General features: G+C 33.8%; 2 protein-coding genes across 2 annotated transcripts in view; one reads left to right on the forward strand and one right to left on the reverse strand.

Moving 5' to 3' along the window:
• Positions 1 to 24: 24 nt before the first annotated feature.
• LOC148175903 (somatostatin receptor type 5-like) lies at positions 25 to 12,993 on the reverse strand. Its single transcript, XM_088033601.1, has 5 exons — positions 12,846 to 12,993; positions 5,101 to 5,344; positions 2,739 to 2,895; positions 658 to 1,121; positions 25 to 609 (listed from the first exon to the last, which is right to left on the reverse strand). Exons 2-5 carry the CDS (start codon positions 5,340 to 5,342, stop codon positions 180 to 182), a joined length of 1,293 nt encoding a protein of 430 aa, XP_087889727.1. The 5' UTR covers positions 5,343 to 5,344; positions 12,846 to 12,993; the 3' UTR covers positions 25 to 179.
• Positions 2,140 to 16,665, forward strand: part of LOC148175904 (uncharacterized) — a 35,783-nt gene continuing 21,257 nt past the window's right edge. The window contains exon 1 of the mRNA XM_088033594.1: positions 2,140 to 2,317. The gene's annotated coding sequence lies outside the window, so the exon portion shown is untranslated. The remainder of the gene's footprint in view (positions 2,318 to 16,665) is intronic.

The raw sequence follows: 16,665 nt of genomic DNA on the forward strand, positions 1-16,665 counted from the left end.
TTTTTTTTTGATAGGAAAGGACCCAGAGTTGCCCCTTGTGGTACACTCCTCAAGTATAGATCTTACATTTATTACTGAAAATACATAAAAAAAGACTTCTAACTAACCTAACACTGTGTCTTTGTCTTTTCTATCTACCACAGCCTTGCTACCTTCACAGCCTTGTACGACGCACCTCTTTAATTCTCACTCACTTCAAAACTCTGTTTCCTGCTGGTCCGCGTGGTGTTCCTGCTGCTCGACGGCACAATCACCTCCTTCGCCACCTCTTGGCCCCGCCTCCAACACCACATCCTGATAAGACACGCCCTAAAATTGTCCGACAACAACCCGTACACCAGAGGATTCACCAGAGTGTTAAAGAAGGCGATGATCAAAGCGTCGATGAAGTGATGGGAGCGAAGAAAAAAAGTCGTATCGGCGGTTGGCCGACTCCCATCGACGTAAATCAGGATCATGATGATGGTGATTGGTAACCAGAGCACCAGCACCAAGATTACATTCAAGAAGAGGACTCGAACCACGCGGATGTGCTTATTCAGTCTTATTTCTTCGTGCTGGGAGAGCGAGCCGTGGCGGGCGTTTGGGAACGCCATCGGAGTCGACATCCTAAAAAAGAAAACAGTTAGCGGGTGGTCAAATAGGTAAAGATCGTACCTCCGTGGCCACGGGACGAAGATATCCGACATGCTCAACTCCGACTGTCTTCTGCCTTGTCTTCCTTTCGTGTCCATACTACTGACCATCACACACGAGGACGCCCACGTGTTCTTCGTTGAAATTAGCTTCTGGAAGATTCTTTGGTAGAAGTAAACTAGAAGTACCATCGGGAGAAGACACGCGAAGATAACCACGGGCATGACGAAACAGGCGGAGAAGTGGATACTGGGCGATTTTGGAAACACGAGGGTGCAGACTTTGCGGTTGTCATCCACTGGGATTTCACGGAACCAGAGAAAAACGGGGATGAAGAGAATGATAGAAAAGAACCAAATGATGGCGGAGAAGATCCAGGTTTGACGGGGGGTGATGGTGGAGCGGTATGGGGGCACGACGATGCAGTAGTGCCGGTCCAGGCTGATCAGAGTCAGAGTCCAGAGGAGGACTATCCCGGAGACGAACTGCAACAAAATGGCGGATAATAGAATTGAAAACAAGATGGCGGAAGTCATCACGTGGTATTGTCGGAGGCTGAGAAGGAAAATTTAGAGAAATTTATTTTTTTATTGTTGACGACTATGTTCCGTTTCGTGGGTTCGAATATCCAAATATACAAAACGACCAAAATACAGTGGAGGTCGATGGTGCAATTATTACTTTGTTTCGAAAACAGGGTAAAAGCGACCAAGAGTCGCGGAGTTGGCAACACTGCTTGTCATAATAGCTCTTTGAGATTAACAACGCGTTATCATGTTAACAGTGTTTGAAAGGCTAACAGTCGTACCAACTGGTGAAAGTGCAAAATTTAAAGACATTTATTTTCTTATTGTTAACGACTCAGTTCCGTTTCGTGGGTTCGAATATTCAAATATACAAAACGACCAAAATACAGTGGAGGTCGATGGTGCAATTATAACTTTTTCGAAAACAGGGTAAAAGCGACTAAAAGTCGCGGAGTTGGCAACACTGCTTGTCATAATGACCTTTTGACATTAACAACGCGTTGTGATGTTGATAGTGTTAGAAAAGCAAATCGTACCAACTAGTGAAAGTGCAAAATTTAGAGACATTTATTTTCTTATTGTTAACGACTCAGTTCCGTTTCGTGGGTTCGAATATTCAAATATACAAAATGACCAAAATACAGTGGAGGTCGATGGTGCAATTATTACTTTGTTTGGAAAACAGGGTAAAAGCGACAAAGAGTCGCGGAGTTGGCAACACTGCTTGTCATAATGACCCTTTGACATTAACAACGCGTTGTCATGTTGATAGTGTTAGAAAAGCAAATCGTACCAACTAGTGAAAGTGCAAAATTTAGAGACATTTATTTTCTTATTGTTAACGACTCTGTTCCGTTTCGTGGGTTCAAATATTCAAATATACAAAACGACCAAAATACGATGGAGGTCGATGGTGGAGTTATAACTTTTTCGAAAACAGGGTAAAAGCGACTAAGGGTCGCGGAAGTGGCATCACTGCTTGTCATAATGACCCATTGAGACTAACAATGCGTTGTCATGTTGACAGTGTTATAGGATATCCGGTGAGATATTGGAAGATTTTGACAGCTGACGTATTGGTTAGCAGTAAATTATGCTGCGAAATATACTAAAAACACTAAATTCCTACGCGAACTGGATTGACAGGATTGACAGTAAGTAAGCTTATTTTATATATTTTATATATATATTTTTATATATTTTATATTTATTGTACATTTTTTATCGCGTAGATTTAGTGACTTTTCTGTCATTTATTCTCTCACTGTTCGAACTATAGAAACCCCAACAGTCGAAGTTCCATGCGCGCTTTCAGGCACCTTCACTCTGTTTCCAACATGCAAATATTGGCAGTCATAAAAACAAACAACGAATTTAATTGTTGAAACGAAAAACACATAAATTTAAACGATCTCGAGATCCTCGTTGAACCTTTTTCGTTCGAATTAACTGCCACTTATTCCTTCCTGTTCAAACTCACTTCCAATCAGTTATTAATGACCCGCGAAACGTGAGCTAGAATTTAAATCGCGATCAATTAAGTACCGCGCTGTCAAGAAAAAAATGGTTTTTTACCTGCACGTACGGCACCAATTTGCAGACAAAACCCCCCAAATTCCAGGATGTGGTGACTCTAGAATAAGCCACCGCGGGGGCGGTGAAAATGAGCAATAAATCCGCTAAAGCCATGTTCGAAACGAAGCAGTTCGTGACGGATCTCATGTCGGGATATCTGTAAAAAAGGACTTTACTACATTCTCAGATTGGAAATATTTTTTATATCGAACGGGGGCGGCGTGACACGTGCAAACTATACATCATCGGCGAAGTAGGTCGTGAGAAATTTTTTCCCCAAAAAAGAAAAACTGATTTAATTGAATTTCCCGCCGACCCCACTCCCATAAAAAACATCTTTTGAAGTTCGATTCAAAACGAAATTGAAAGCTCTTGGAAATGAAAGACAAACTCTTAAACGGGAAATTTCGACAATAAAGTGCGAGCTTTCAACGTAATTGGCAAAGCTTGACAATTCGAAAAATATTCTGTTTATTGTCCAATAAAATTCATGTTTCCGCTCCTGCGCTTTCTCCGATCTAAAAATAGAAGAAAAAGCGCACGACCTTCTAAAAATAGAACGTCTGAAGTTAATTGGTGGTTCGATAACGATACATCAAAATCAAGTAGGTCTCGACGCGATATTGATTTGTTTTTTCACCCCTGATGGGGTTGAAGACACGTCGATGCACTCTGGATGTGTGTCAAAAACAGGGCCGGAGTAAGGGATGCGGAGGTAATGAAAAAGGGTGCTTTGAAGTTTCAAGCGGAAAAAAACGACAGCCTAACACCCCCAAGGGGCAGGGTGTGCCCCCCGGAGGACGTTCGAATGATTCCTTGACCCCGTTGAGCGTTTATTTGCCCCTACATCAATAAAGGCGTAATTTATAAAAAAAACATATACAGAGCGGACCAAAATAGTTCTAACAACAAATCCGTGGAAACCCAAATTTCCACTCTGACCCCTTTTCAGTTGCACTGAAAAACATAAAACTTAAGAAATGACGCGCGCTAATTGCAGGAATGAGGTCAGGGATTTTCCTCCGGGCGGAAAATTTAAATTCTCCCCATTCAAATAAATAAGAGTTTAATCTCTATTTTTAGGCCAAAGACCGCTTCCTCGACATTAATCACGAAGTGTTTATTGCGTGAAAAATCGCAAGCTTTGGTTCTTGACCTGTTTGTTAAATGACGCATGGGGGTGACGAAAGCAGGGGCGGGTTCTACCCTTGTTTGACTAACTTCAAACTAATTTATTCAGTTTGTAGGAAAAACACTAAACTCTCTTCCGTAAGTTTAGACCTGCATAAATTTATTTAAGCTTCCAGTTTTAATTACTTGTAATAATGACGATAAATAATAACATCTTGTTTGATCTCGGGTCTTCAACAAATCCGCAATAAGTTCCAACTTCAAAGAGACTGTATACGCAAGAGGTTTAATTCTAGTTTAGCACTTTGTAATTCAACCGCGGATTTAACATGTCTGTCTCTGTGTAAATTCGGGCTTTTTGAGACAGACTCTGTCGCCAAAATTACCGGGATTTTCACAACAAAACGGTTGGCACGACTGACACTTGCGAGCTGCTCAAAGATTACTAATTTCCATTCACACGACATAAAAGTCACTAAGGTTGGTGACTGCAAAACACCCTAATTTGACCATGTTGGCAAGAGTGGTACTAAATGGGCAGTTGACGTTTCTAGTGTCAAAAATTCAAATTGATTTGATTTGTTAAAACTATTTTAAAACTATGTCAAGGATGAAGCGGTGTAAACGGAGACAAATAAAAAATGGCCCGGCGCCTCCACCAAATGTACCTCAAGACGCACGTGACCAGAGAGAAATACAAATTTAGAGACATTTATTTTTTTTATTGTTAACGACTCTGTTCCGTTTCGTGGGTTCAAATATTCAAATATACAAAACGATCAAAATACAGTGAAGATCGAAAGTGTAATTATTACTTTGTTTCGAAAACAGGGTAAAAGCGACTAAGAGTCGCGAAGTTGGTAATACTGCTTGTCATAATGACTTTTTGAGATTAACAACGCGTTGTCATGTTGACAGTCGTACCAACTAGTGAAAATGCAAAATTCAGAGACATTTATTTTCTTATTGTTAACGACTCTGTACCGTTTCGTGGCTTCGAATAGTCAAATATACAAAACGAACAAAATACAGTGGAGGTCAAAAGTGCAATTATTACTTTGTTTGGAGAACAGGGTAAAAGCGACTAAAAGTCGCAAAGTTTCTAATGTTTCTAATGTCAAAAGTTCAATATGAAATCGATTTGATTTTTTTAAACTATTTTAAAACGTATGAACGGGTCAAGATGGAGCGGTGTAAACGAAAAATGGCCCGGCGCCTCCACCAAATTTACCTCAAGACGCAGGCGACCAGAGAGCCGTTGGAGACGACGGCCAGGAAGAAAATGACGGCAAAAAGTGCCACTTCCACGGCGACTCGATTATTGTGTGTCTCATCCAGCTGTGTAAAGTACGTGAAAAAGTATCTTTCTCCCCATCCGCTCTCATTATCAATCGCACAAACGTACGAAGAATTCCACGAATAATCGTCCATCGGCGTCGAATTCATCGTGATAAGATTTCCAGTATCATCCATATCTGTAACAAGAGACATTTGTGTTATAATAATAGTTTATGACAGGACAGATGGAAGATTATCGTCAACACATTTCAATTCTTGCCAATTAAGCTGAATGAGTGCCTAATTGGAGGACGTAATCAGGTTTATTGGAAGCCACGGGGGCGGGAATTGCAACGAAAATTTCCTAATTATCGATCGATAAAACAGGAAACGAGTGGTTGTATTTTCTGGGGTGATAACGAGGTGAGAATGAAGACACTATCAGATAACTTCACTTTTATGAAAAGGAAATTGTGTGATTTAATCTTGCGCTTCTTTTAACGTCCGTTTATAGAAAAAATCGATGGAAGGTGGGAGGAATGTTAAGGTCAGAAAAACCGCAATTGGAAATAATTCTTGGGCTTTTCTCGACATCGAGGAAATTGTCATAAGAGCATTGAAAAGCGCTCCGAAACTTTGGTTCAAGCGGTTTTATTAAGTTTGAAGAAACTGTGTTATTGAAAGACATCTGCTTTTCAATTACTGTTCGCGGTAATAACGAAAAGTCTAGACTGAAACTGTGTTGAGGTGAATTGTTCGGGGAAAAATTGTATTTTCCGGAAGGCCGGGGGTTTAATTGTCGCCAGGAATAATAAGGTGCGAACAGGATTTTGGTTCAGTTTGAAAATAAAAATTTCTAAAATCTCTGTTTCGGCGCTAAAATTTTGCATTTTGGTGGAGTTAATGACCAACTTAAGAATAGTACTCTGTCCAAATTTGAATGAAACAAAAATTAGCAAAGTTACGAATTTTATTATTAATGTGGCATTTTTTGGTTGAGTTTGAAACCAAAAATTTCTAAAATTTGTGTTTTTGGCGCTAAAATTTTGCATTTTGGTATAGATAATAAGCAACTTAAAAATAGCTCTCTCTCCAAATTTGAATGCCATAGCACTAAAATTAGTAAAGTTACGAATTTTATTGTACAATGTTGTATTTTTTGGTTCCGTTTGAAAATAAAAATTTTTAATATGTGTTTTTGGCGCTAATATTTTTCACTTTGGTGGAGTTAATAAGCAACTTAAAAATAGCACTCTGTCTAAATTTGAATACCATAGCACTAAAATTAGTAAAGTTACGAATTTTATTGTACAATGTTGTATTTTTTGGTTCCGTTTGAAAATAAAAATTTTTAAAATATGTGTTTTTGGCGCTAATATTTTTCACTTTGGTGGAGTTAATAAGCAACTTAAAAATAGCACTCTGTCCAAATTTGAATGCTATAGCACTAAAATTATTGAAGTTACGAATTTTATTGTTAATGTTGGATTTTTTAGTTGAGTTTGAAACTGAAAATTTCTAAAATTTGTGTTTTTGGCGATAAAATTATGCACTTTGGTGGAGGTAATGACCAACTTAAGAATAGTACTCTGTCCAAATTTTAATGTCTTAGCAATCAAATTAGCAAAGTTACGAATTTTATTGTTAATGTGGTATTTTTTGGTTGAGTTTGAAACTAAAAATTTCTAAAATTTGTGTTTTTGGCGATAAAGTTTTGCACTTTGGTGGAGGTAATGACCAACGTAAGAATAGTACTCTGTCCAAATTTTAATGTCTTAGCAATCAAATTAGCAAAGTTACGAATTTTATTGTTAATGTGGTATTTTTTGGTTGAGTTTGAAACTAAAAATTTCTAAAATTTGTGTTTTTGAAGAGAAAATTTTGCACTTTGGTGGAGGTAATGACCAACTTAAGAATAGTACTCTGTCCAAATTTTAATGTCTTAGCAATAAAATTAGCAAAGTTACGAATTTTATTGTTAATGTGGTATTTTTTGGTTGAGTTTGAAACTGAAAATTTCTAAAATTTGTGTTTTTGGCGATAAAGTTTTGCACTTTGGTGGAGGTAATGACCAACGTAAGAATAGTACTCTGTCCAAATTTTAATGTCTTAGCAATCAAATTAGCAAAGTTACGAATTTTATTGTTAATGTGGTATTTTTTGGTTGAGTTTGAAACTGAAAATTTCTAAAATTTGTGTTTTTGGCGATAAAGTTTTGCACTTTGGTGGAGGTAATGACCAACGTAAGAATAGTACTCTGTCCAAATTTTAATGTCTTAGCAATCAAATTAGCAAAGTTACGAATTTTATTGTTAATGTGGTATTTTTTGGTTGAGTTTGAAACTGAAAATTTCTAAAATTTGTGTTTTTGGCGATAAAGTTTTGCACTTTGGTGGAGGTAATGACCAACGTAAGAATAGTACTCTGTCCAAATTTTAATGTCTTAGCAATCAAATTAGCAAAGTTACGAATTTTATTGTTAATGTGGTATTTTTTGGTTGAGTTTGAAACTAAAAATTTCTAAAATTTGTGTTTTTGGCGATAAAGTTTTGCACTTTGGTGGAGGTAATGACCAACGTAAGAATAGTACTCTGTCCAAATTTTAATGTCTTAGCAATCAAATTAGCAAAGTTACGAATTTTATTGTTAATGTGGTATTTTTTGGTTGAGTTTGAAACTAAAAATTTCTAAAATTTGTGTTTTTGAAGAGAAAATTTTGCACTTTGGTGGAGGTAATGACCAACTTAAGAATAGTACTCTGTCCAAATTTTAATGTCTTAGCAATAAAATTAGCAAAGTTACGAATTTTATTGTTAATGTGGTATTTTTTGGTTGAGTTTGAAACTGAAAATTTCTAAAATTTGTGTTTTTGGCGATAAAGTTTTGCACTTTGGTGGAGGTAATGACCAACGTAAGAATAGTACTCTGTCCAAATTTTAATGTCTTAGCAATCAAATTAGCAAAGTTACGAATTTTATTGTTAATGTGGTATTTTTTGGTTGAGTTTGAAACTGAAAATTTCTAAAATTTGTGTTTTTGGCGATAAAGTTTTGCACTTTGGTGGAGGTAATGACCAACGTAAGAATAGTACTCTGTCCAAATTTTAATGTCTTAGCAATCAAATTAGCAAAGTTACGAATTTTATTGTACAATGTTGTATTTTTTAGTTCCGTTTGAAAATCTTTTTTTTTAAATGTGTTTTTGGCGTTAATATTTTGCACTTTGGTGGAGTTAATAAGCAACTTAAAAATAGCACTCTGTCCAAATTTGAATGCCATAGCACTAAAATTAGCAAAGTTACGAATTTTATTGTTAATGTGGTATTTTTTGGTGGAGTTTGAAACTGAAAATTTCTAAAATTTGTGTTTTTGGCGCTAAAATTTTGCATTTTGGTAAAGGTAATAAGCAACTTAAAAATAGCTCTCTGCCCAAACTTGAATGCCATAGCACTAAAATTAGTAAAGTTACGAATTTTATTGTACAATGTTGTATTTTTTGGTTCAGTTTGAAATTGAAATTTTTTAAAATATGTGTTTTTGGCGCTAAAATTTTGCATTTTGGTGGAGTTAATAAACAACTCAAAGATAGCATTTTGTTCAAATTTGAAAGCAATAGCACTGAAATTAGCAAAGTTATACGAATAGGGTGCGAATAGAAATAGATCGCCAAAACTATCCAAAATCAGAAACTGCGCGCAAATAATTTCTGCGAAAATATCACTAAAACCGTCAAATTGTTTAAAACCCCGTCCATCAGACCAACAGTAAAATTATTTTTCACTTTCCATCTACTTTTCCATCGCCATTAAACCAAACAGTTTACATTGCGGCTTAGTTTTTTATTGCTCGTATTTTACAGCTCCTCTCCTATTTCAAAAATTATTATTTTCTCTCCCCGTCAATACCAAAAAAAACATTGAACAACCTCTTTTGTTTACTCTGTCTCGAAATTGTGTGGAGGCGGTTCTCCGCCCCCAAAAATTCCACGGGATTGAGTTGTAAATTGAAAAGCTTAGCAAATATTTCACCCGAAGCTCGACCAGACTTGACACTTTTTTTACCTTAAAACACGAAATTTCTCAGAACATCGACACAGCAGTTCCAATTACAAACTTCAGCATTTCTGCAGTTCATATTTCGCCACGTGTCTGCGACCTAGATAAGTCAAATTAAAAATCGGAAATTAAAGTTCGTACGCAATTTCCGCGCTAAACAAACATCAAAAAGAATTGAAAACTATTTCTTTGAAAGTGACGTCTCGGTGTTCAGGACATGGAATTATTTGCGTGGAAAAGTGCGTCATCAAACGCACCTTGTTTGCGATTAATTAGTTCTCAAATTGGAATCGATAGGTCACTACAGAAAATCGATGGGGTTCAGATCTGTTGTTGTATCGTTTAGTTTTTGATTAGATTATGTGCAAATTTCAGCACAAAGCGCCCAATTGAATTATTTATGGACTGATTATGACAGAATTTACGCGGATAAATCTGAAATAATAAACAATTTTACGATTTTGCTCAAATAAACACCCCGAATTTAACTACGTCAAGTGCAGTGGATGCGCGTCAAAAATGTTTTTTGTCCTGCCAGCATTAATTATCCCGTTTGTTCCAATTTCACTGTTTAGTTTCGAGGAAAAACCCGCCACACTTCCAGTAAATATTTTCTTCTTCTGTCACATCCGTTATCACTTTCAGCCTTGACGCATAAACATCGAATTAGTTCCAAAATAACCAGATAGAGTTATTACCAGCCACCACATTCTCCAGATCTTACGTTTCTTGAAAACAAGGATTTAGATTTACTGCAAAGAAGCCGCTTATATAATTTATCTGTCAAAATTTGATTGATGTAGCTTTCAAATTACCAGAGCTACGAATTTTCTAATAAAATATTGGAGATTTTTTGGTTCAGCTGAAAAAAAAATTCTTAAAATTGGATTGTTGGCTCCATAATTTTGCACTTTGGTGGAGTTAATAAGCAACTTAAAAATTGAAGTCTGTCTAAATTTGAATGTCATAGCACTAAAATTAGCAAAGTTGCGAATTTAATTGTAAAATATTGGATTTTTTTGGTTCAGTTTGAAAATAAAAATTTCTAAAATCTGTATTTTTGGTTCCATAATTTTACACTTTGGTGGAGTTAATAAGCAACTCAAAAATAGCAGTCTGTCCAAATTTTATTATCATAGCCCTAAAATTAGCAATGTTTCGAATTTTACTAAAAATGTTGGATTTATTCGATTCAGTTCGAAAACAAAAATTTCAGAAATCTGTGTTTTTGGTTCTATAATCTAGCATTTTAGTGGAGTTAATAAGCAACATAAAAATAGCAATCTGTCCAAATTTTAGTGCCATAGCACCAACATTAGCAAAGTAACGAATTTTAATGTAAAATGTTGATTTTTTTTTGGTTCGTTTGAAAATAAAAATTTCTAAAATGTGAATTTTTTGCTTCATAATCAAGCACTTTGGTAGAGTGAATAAGCAACTCAAAAATAACTATCTGTCAAAATTTAAATGCAATAGCACTAAAATTAGCAAATTTACGAATTTTAGTGTAAAATGTTAATTTTTTTATTCAGTTTGAAAATAAAAATTTCTAAAATCTGTGATTTTGGCTCCATAATGTTGCACTTTGGTGGAATTAATTAAGAACTTAAAAATAGCGATTTGTTCAAATTTGAGTATCATAGCACAAAAATTACCAAATTTACAAATTTTATTATAAAATGTTGGACTTTTTTGATTCAGTTTAAAAATTTTAATTTCTAAAATCTGTATTTTTGGTTCCATAATTTTACACTTTGGTGAAGTTAATAAGCAACTCAAAAATAGCATTCTGTCTAAATTTTATAATCATAGCACTAAAATTAGCAATGTTTCGAATTTTACTAAAAATGTTGGATTTATTCGATTCAGTTCGAAAACAAAAATTTCGGAAATCTGTGTTTTTGGCTCTATAATTTAGCATTTTAGTGGAGTTAATAAGCAACTTAAAAACTGCAGTCTGTCTAAATTTGAATGTCATAGCATTAAAATTAGCAAAGTTGCGAATTTAATTGTAAAATATTGGATTTTTTTGGTTCAGTTTGAAAATAAAAATTTCTAAAATCTGTGATTTTGGATCCATAATGTTGCACTTTGGTGGAATTAATAAAGAACTTAAAAATAGAGATTTGTTCAAATTTGAGTATCATAACACAAAAATTACCAAATTTACAAATTTTATTATAAAATGTTGGACTTTTTTGATTCAGTTTAAAAATTATAATTTCTAAAATCTGTATTTTTGGTTCCATAATTTTACACTTTGGTGGAGTTAATAAGCAACTCAAAAATAGCAATCTGTCCAAATTTTATTATCATAGCACTAAAATTAGCAATGTTTCGAATTTTACTAAAAATGTTGGATTTATTCGATTCAGTTCGAAAACAAAAATTTCGGAAATCTGTGTTTTTGGCTCTATAATCTAGCATTTTAGTGGAGTTAATAAGCAACATAAAAATAGCAATCTGTATAAATTTTAGTGCCATAGCACCAACATTAGCAAAGTAACGAATTTTAATGTAAAATGCTGAATTTTTTTGGTTGGTTTGAAAATAAAAATTTCTAAAATTTGTATTTTTGGCTCGATAAATTAGCCCTTTGGTGGAGTCAATAAGCAACTTAAAAATAGCAATTTGTCCAAATTTGAGTGCCACAGCACTAAAATTAGCAAAGTGGCGAATTTTACTATAAAAAGTTGTTTTTTTTATTCTGCTTGAAAATAACAAGTTAAAGTGACTGCTAGCCACCATATTCTCCAAACTTTACGTCCATTGAAAAAAAAATCGCGTCATCAAATTTCGCTTTAATTAAACTTTGACTGGTTGTAATTCGGCTTTACCTATGGAATACGACTCCAATTACGATCTGTCGCTACAAATCGAGCTTTGCTGCTTTGATAAATGAAATTCTGTAATTTATTTCGGAGTTACAACTAAAAGTAGAAGATGATTGATGACTTTAAATTAGATACGTAAAAAAGGGAGAGATTATTGATTTTTGTGGCGAAAAGAACGAGTGGGTTGATACAAGTTTGCATTGAATTAGTTCGCTTTTAAAATGAATTTTGTTTTATGAATGAGTGTTTTAATAGGTTTAGGAAAATTACGCACGAGGGAAGTTATAATGGAGATTTATTATTTCCGGGTGCAATTGGATCAAAGCGGACGATCGGCGGGTCAGATTTATGACCAAATCGTGGAAACTAAAGGAAATTTAATGATCACATTGAAGCCACTGAGATTTTTATATTAATCCTAAGAAAATTCTATAGAATGAGAGTCTTGAGGAATCCGGGAATTTTTTTTTAATGATCACATTGAAGCCACTTTTTCTGAAAATTTGTTTTAAAAACAATTTTTTTCCTCAAATTTAATTGTCCTCGCTCTGAAAAAACCACACTAATGTAATGAGAGATAAACGCCATCGTTTCCACACGCGACTGTTTGCACGCTCTGCAAACAAATTATGATAATGCTCACTTAAAATTTACGCAACGTAATATTTATCAAGTATTGGCATCCGCTGTTGATAACAAACATCCAATAATACAACATTTTACCTACAATATACCTCAGTAGAAAAAACAATGTTCGCAACTTTCCACAAAAACGTGTTGTTTCTTGTCCGCCGTCTCCCCAAAACTTACCATATTTCCTGCCGGAACTACTTCAATTCCTGCGATAAGTTTCCGTCCGCTGCTTTCACCCACACTGAATTTCAGCGCACAACTGCGACTAGGTAGAAATGCTGATTTTCGTTTCAGCGTTCAGCAGGAACATGCGCTGACGATCCTGGTAACTAATTAAGTAATTAAAACAGACGTTGAATTAATCGGTTTGTTTACACGAGCGCACCTTGGCGTGGGGGGGCTTCCTGGTGCTTGACCACAACAGGAATTTGATGATAATGGGCAATTTTTATCGAAGTTTCGCTCGTTTCAAAGTTAGGCGAATTCAATTGGGAAGTTTTAGTTGGTGGGTGTAATTAGAGTTAGGGAAATTTTTTTGTTTGGAGTTGGTTGGACTGGGGGTTTTACTTTGATCACGAGTGTCAGTGTTGCCAACTTATGTTGGTTTTCACAGCCGCCGTAGAAAATGATGAAACTTCATTAGCCCTAGGCAAATAATCATCAATTTCACTGTTTAGTTTCCAGGAAAACCCGCCACACTTGCAGGAAATATTTTCTTCTTCTGTCACATCCGTTATCACTTTCAGCCTTGACGCATAAAGATCGAATTAGTTCCAAAATAACCAGATAGAGTCATTACTAGTCACCATATTTTCCTGATCTGACCTCTGTTGAAAACAAGGAGTTAGATTCTACTGCAGTAGACAATTATGTCATTTATTTGCCCAAATTTGATTGATATAGCATTCAAATTAGCAGAGCTACAAATTTTGGAATAAAATGTTGGAGACTTTTTGGTTCAGCTTGAAAAAAAATTCTTAAATTTGTAGTTTTAGCTCCTAAATTTAGCGCTTTGGTGGAGTTTAATAAACAACTTACAAATAGCAATCTGTTCAAATTTATATGCCTTAGCACAAAAATTAGCAAAGTTACAAATTTTATTGTAAAATGTTGTATTTTTTAGTTCAGTTTGAAATTGAAAATTTCTAAAATCTGTATTTTTGACTCCATAATTTAGCACTTTGGTGGAGTTAATAAACAACTCAAAAATAGTACTTCGTCAAATTTTGAAAGCCATAACACTAAAATTAACAGTTATGAATGTTAGTGTAAAATGTTGGACTTTTTTTGATTCAGTTTAAAAATAAAAAAATTTAAAATCTGTATTTTTAGCTTTGTAATTTAACATTTTGGTGGAGTTAGTAAGCAACTTAAAAATAGCAATCTGTCTAAATTTGAGCGCCATAGCACAAAAATTAGCAAAGTTACGAATTTTAGGGTAAAATGTTGATTTTTTTTTGGTTCAGTTTGAAAATAAAATTTTTTAAAATCTGTATTTTTGGCGCCATTATTTAGCACTTTAGTGGAGTTAGTAAGCAATTTAAAAGTAGCAATCTGTCAAAATTTTAATGCAATAGCACTAAAATTAGCAAATTTACGAATTTTAGTGTAAAATGTTATTTTTTTTTATTCAGTTTGAAAATAAAAATTTCTAAAATCTGTAATTTTGACTCCATAATGTTGCACTTTGGTGGAATTAATAAAGAACTTAAAAATAGAGATTTGTTCAAATTTGAGTATCATAACAAAAAAATTACCAAATTTACAAATTTTATTATAAAATGTTGGACTTTTTTGATTCAGTTTAAAAGTTATAATTTCTAAAATTTGTATTTTTGGTTCCATAATTTTACACTTTGGTGGAATTAATAAGTAACTCAAAAATAGCAATCTGTCCAAATTTGAATGTCATAGCACAAAAATTAGCAAAGTTACGAATTTTAGTGGAAAATGTTGTATTTTTTTGGTTCATTGCGAAAAAAAAATTGTAAAATCTGTATTTTTGGCTCTAAAATTTTGCATTTTGGTGAAGTTAGTAAGCAATTTAAAGATAGTAATTTTGCTAAATTTGAATATTGTAGCACTAAAATTAACAATGTTACAAATTTTAGTATGAAATGTTAATGATGAATTTTTTGGTTTATTTCTAAAATAAAAATTTCTAAAATCTGTTTTTTGGCTCCATAATGTTGCACTTTGGTAAAGTTAATAAGCATCCCAAAAATGGCAATCTGTTCAAATTTGATTGTCATAGCGTTAAAATTAGCAAAGTTACGAATTTTAGTGTAAAATGTTAATTTTTTGGTTCAGTTCGAAAATAAAATTTTCTAAAATCTGTATTTTTGGCTTCAAAATGTTGCATTTTGGTGGAGTTAATAAGCAACTTTAAAATAGCACTTGGTCCAAATTTGAATGTCACAGCACTAAAATTAAAATTGTTACGAATTTTAGTGTAAAATGTTGAATTTTTTGGTTTAATTTTAAAATAAAAATTTCTAAAATCTGTATTTTTAGCTCCATAATTTTGCACTTTAGTAGAGTCAATAAGCAACCCAAAAAAAGCAATCTGTTCAAATTTGATTGTCATAGCGCTAAAATTAGCAAAGTTACGAATTTTAGGGTAAAATATTGAATTCTTTTGGTTCAGCTTAAAAATAAAAAATTGTAAAATCTGGGTTTTTGGCTCTATAATTTCGCATTTTAGTGGAATTAATAAGCAACTCAAAAATAGCTAGTCGAATTCAATTGGGGACTTTTAGTCGGTGGGTGTAATAAGAGTTAGGAAAATTTCTTTGTTTGGAGTTGGTGAGACTGAGTAAAACCCTTTGATCACGAGAGTGTCAGTGTTGCCAACTTATGTTGGTTTTCACAGCCGCCGTTGAAAATGAAGAAACTCCATTAGCCCTTGGCAAATAACCATCAATTCCTCTCTGATTAGCCCACTTGGGAGCACCTCAATCCATTAATTTCCCGCGAATCTAAATTTACACCGACGAAATTAGACACGGAATCATAGAATCCGCCGTAAGCGAAATGAAATATGACTTCGATTTTGACAAAGTGCATAAACTCACTTGTTGGCTCTTTGATCTATAAATAACAAACTTCGAACACCCCCATCCATTACTGTCTACCGAAATTAATAAAACCGGCGACGTTTGCGATGGTAAAGTCATTACACTTGACAATTAACATCCATCAAAGACACCGGAAACTCGAAACCCGACAATCAATAAATGCAACGGGAGCTTCGGTACGACTTTTATTGATAAACTACGTCAACAGACTCTTCATCTTTGAGATCTTTGTACTTTTTTTTGAGTTCTTGAACTTTGCACCGCCTTCTATTTATCCAGTCTTCGTAGATTTATTTTTTTTTGATTCTATAATTTAGCAATTTCGAGGAGTTAATAAACGCATCAAAAGTAGCAATTTACTCCAATTTGATTGCTATAGCACTAAAATTTTAAGAGTTACAAATGTTTGTATACAATATTGGAAATTTTTGGCTCAACTGGAAATTAAAAAATTCTAAAATTTGTATTTTTGGCTCTATAATTTAGCAATTTGGAGGAGTTAATAAACGCATCAAAAGTAATATTTTACTCTAATTTGATTGCTATAACAATCAAATTTTAAAAATTACGAAATTTTGTTTAAAATATTGAAAACTTTTGACTCTACTGGAAATTAAAAAATTCTAAAATTTGTATTTTTGGTTCTATAATTTAGCAATTTCGAGGAGATAATAAACGCATCAAAAGTAGCAATTTACTCCAATTTGATTGCTATAGCACTAAAATTTTAAGAGTTACAAATTTTTATATACAATATTGGAAATTTTTGGCTCAACCGGAAATTAAAAAATTCTAAAATTTGTATTTTTGGCTCTATAATTTAGCAATTTGGAGGAGTTATTAAACGCATCAAAAGTAGCAATTTGCCCAAATATGATTGCTATATCACTAAAATTTTAAAAGTTACGAATTTTTGTATA

This window comes from Gnatocerus cornutus, chromosome 4, assembly GCF_029298725.1.
Source record: "Gnatocerus cornutus isolate USDA-ARS CGAHR chromosome 4, icGnaCorn1.1, whole genome shotgun sequence".
Lineage (NCBI taxonomy): Eukaryota > Metazoa > Arthropoda > Insecta > Coleoptera > Tenebrionidae > Gnatocerus > Gnatocerus cornutus.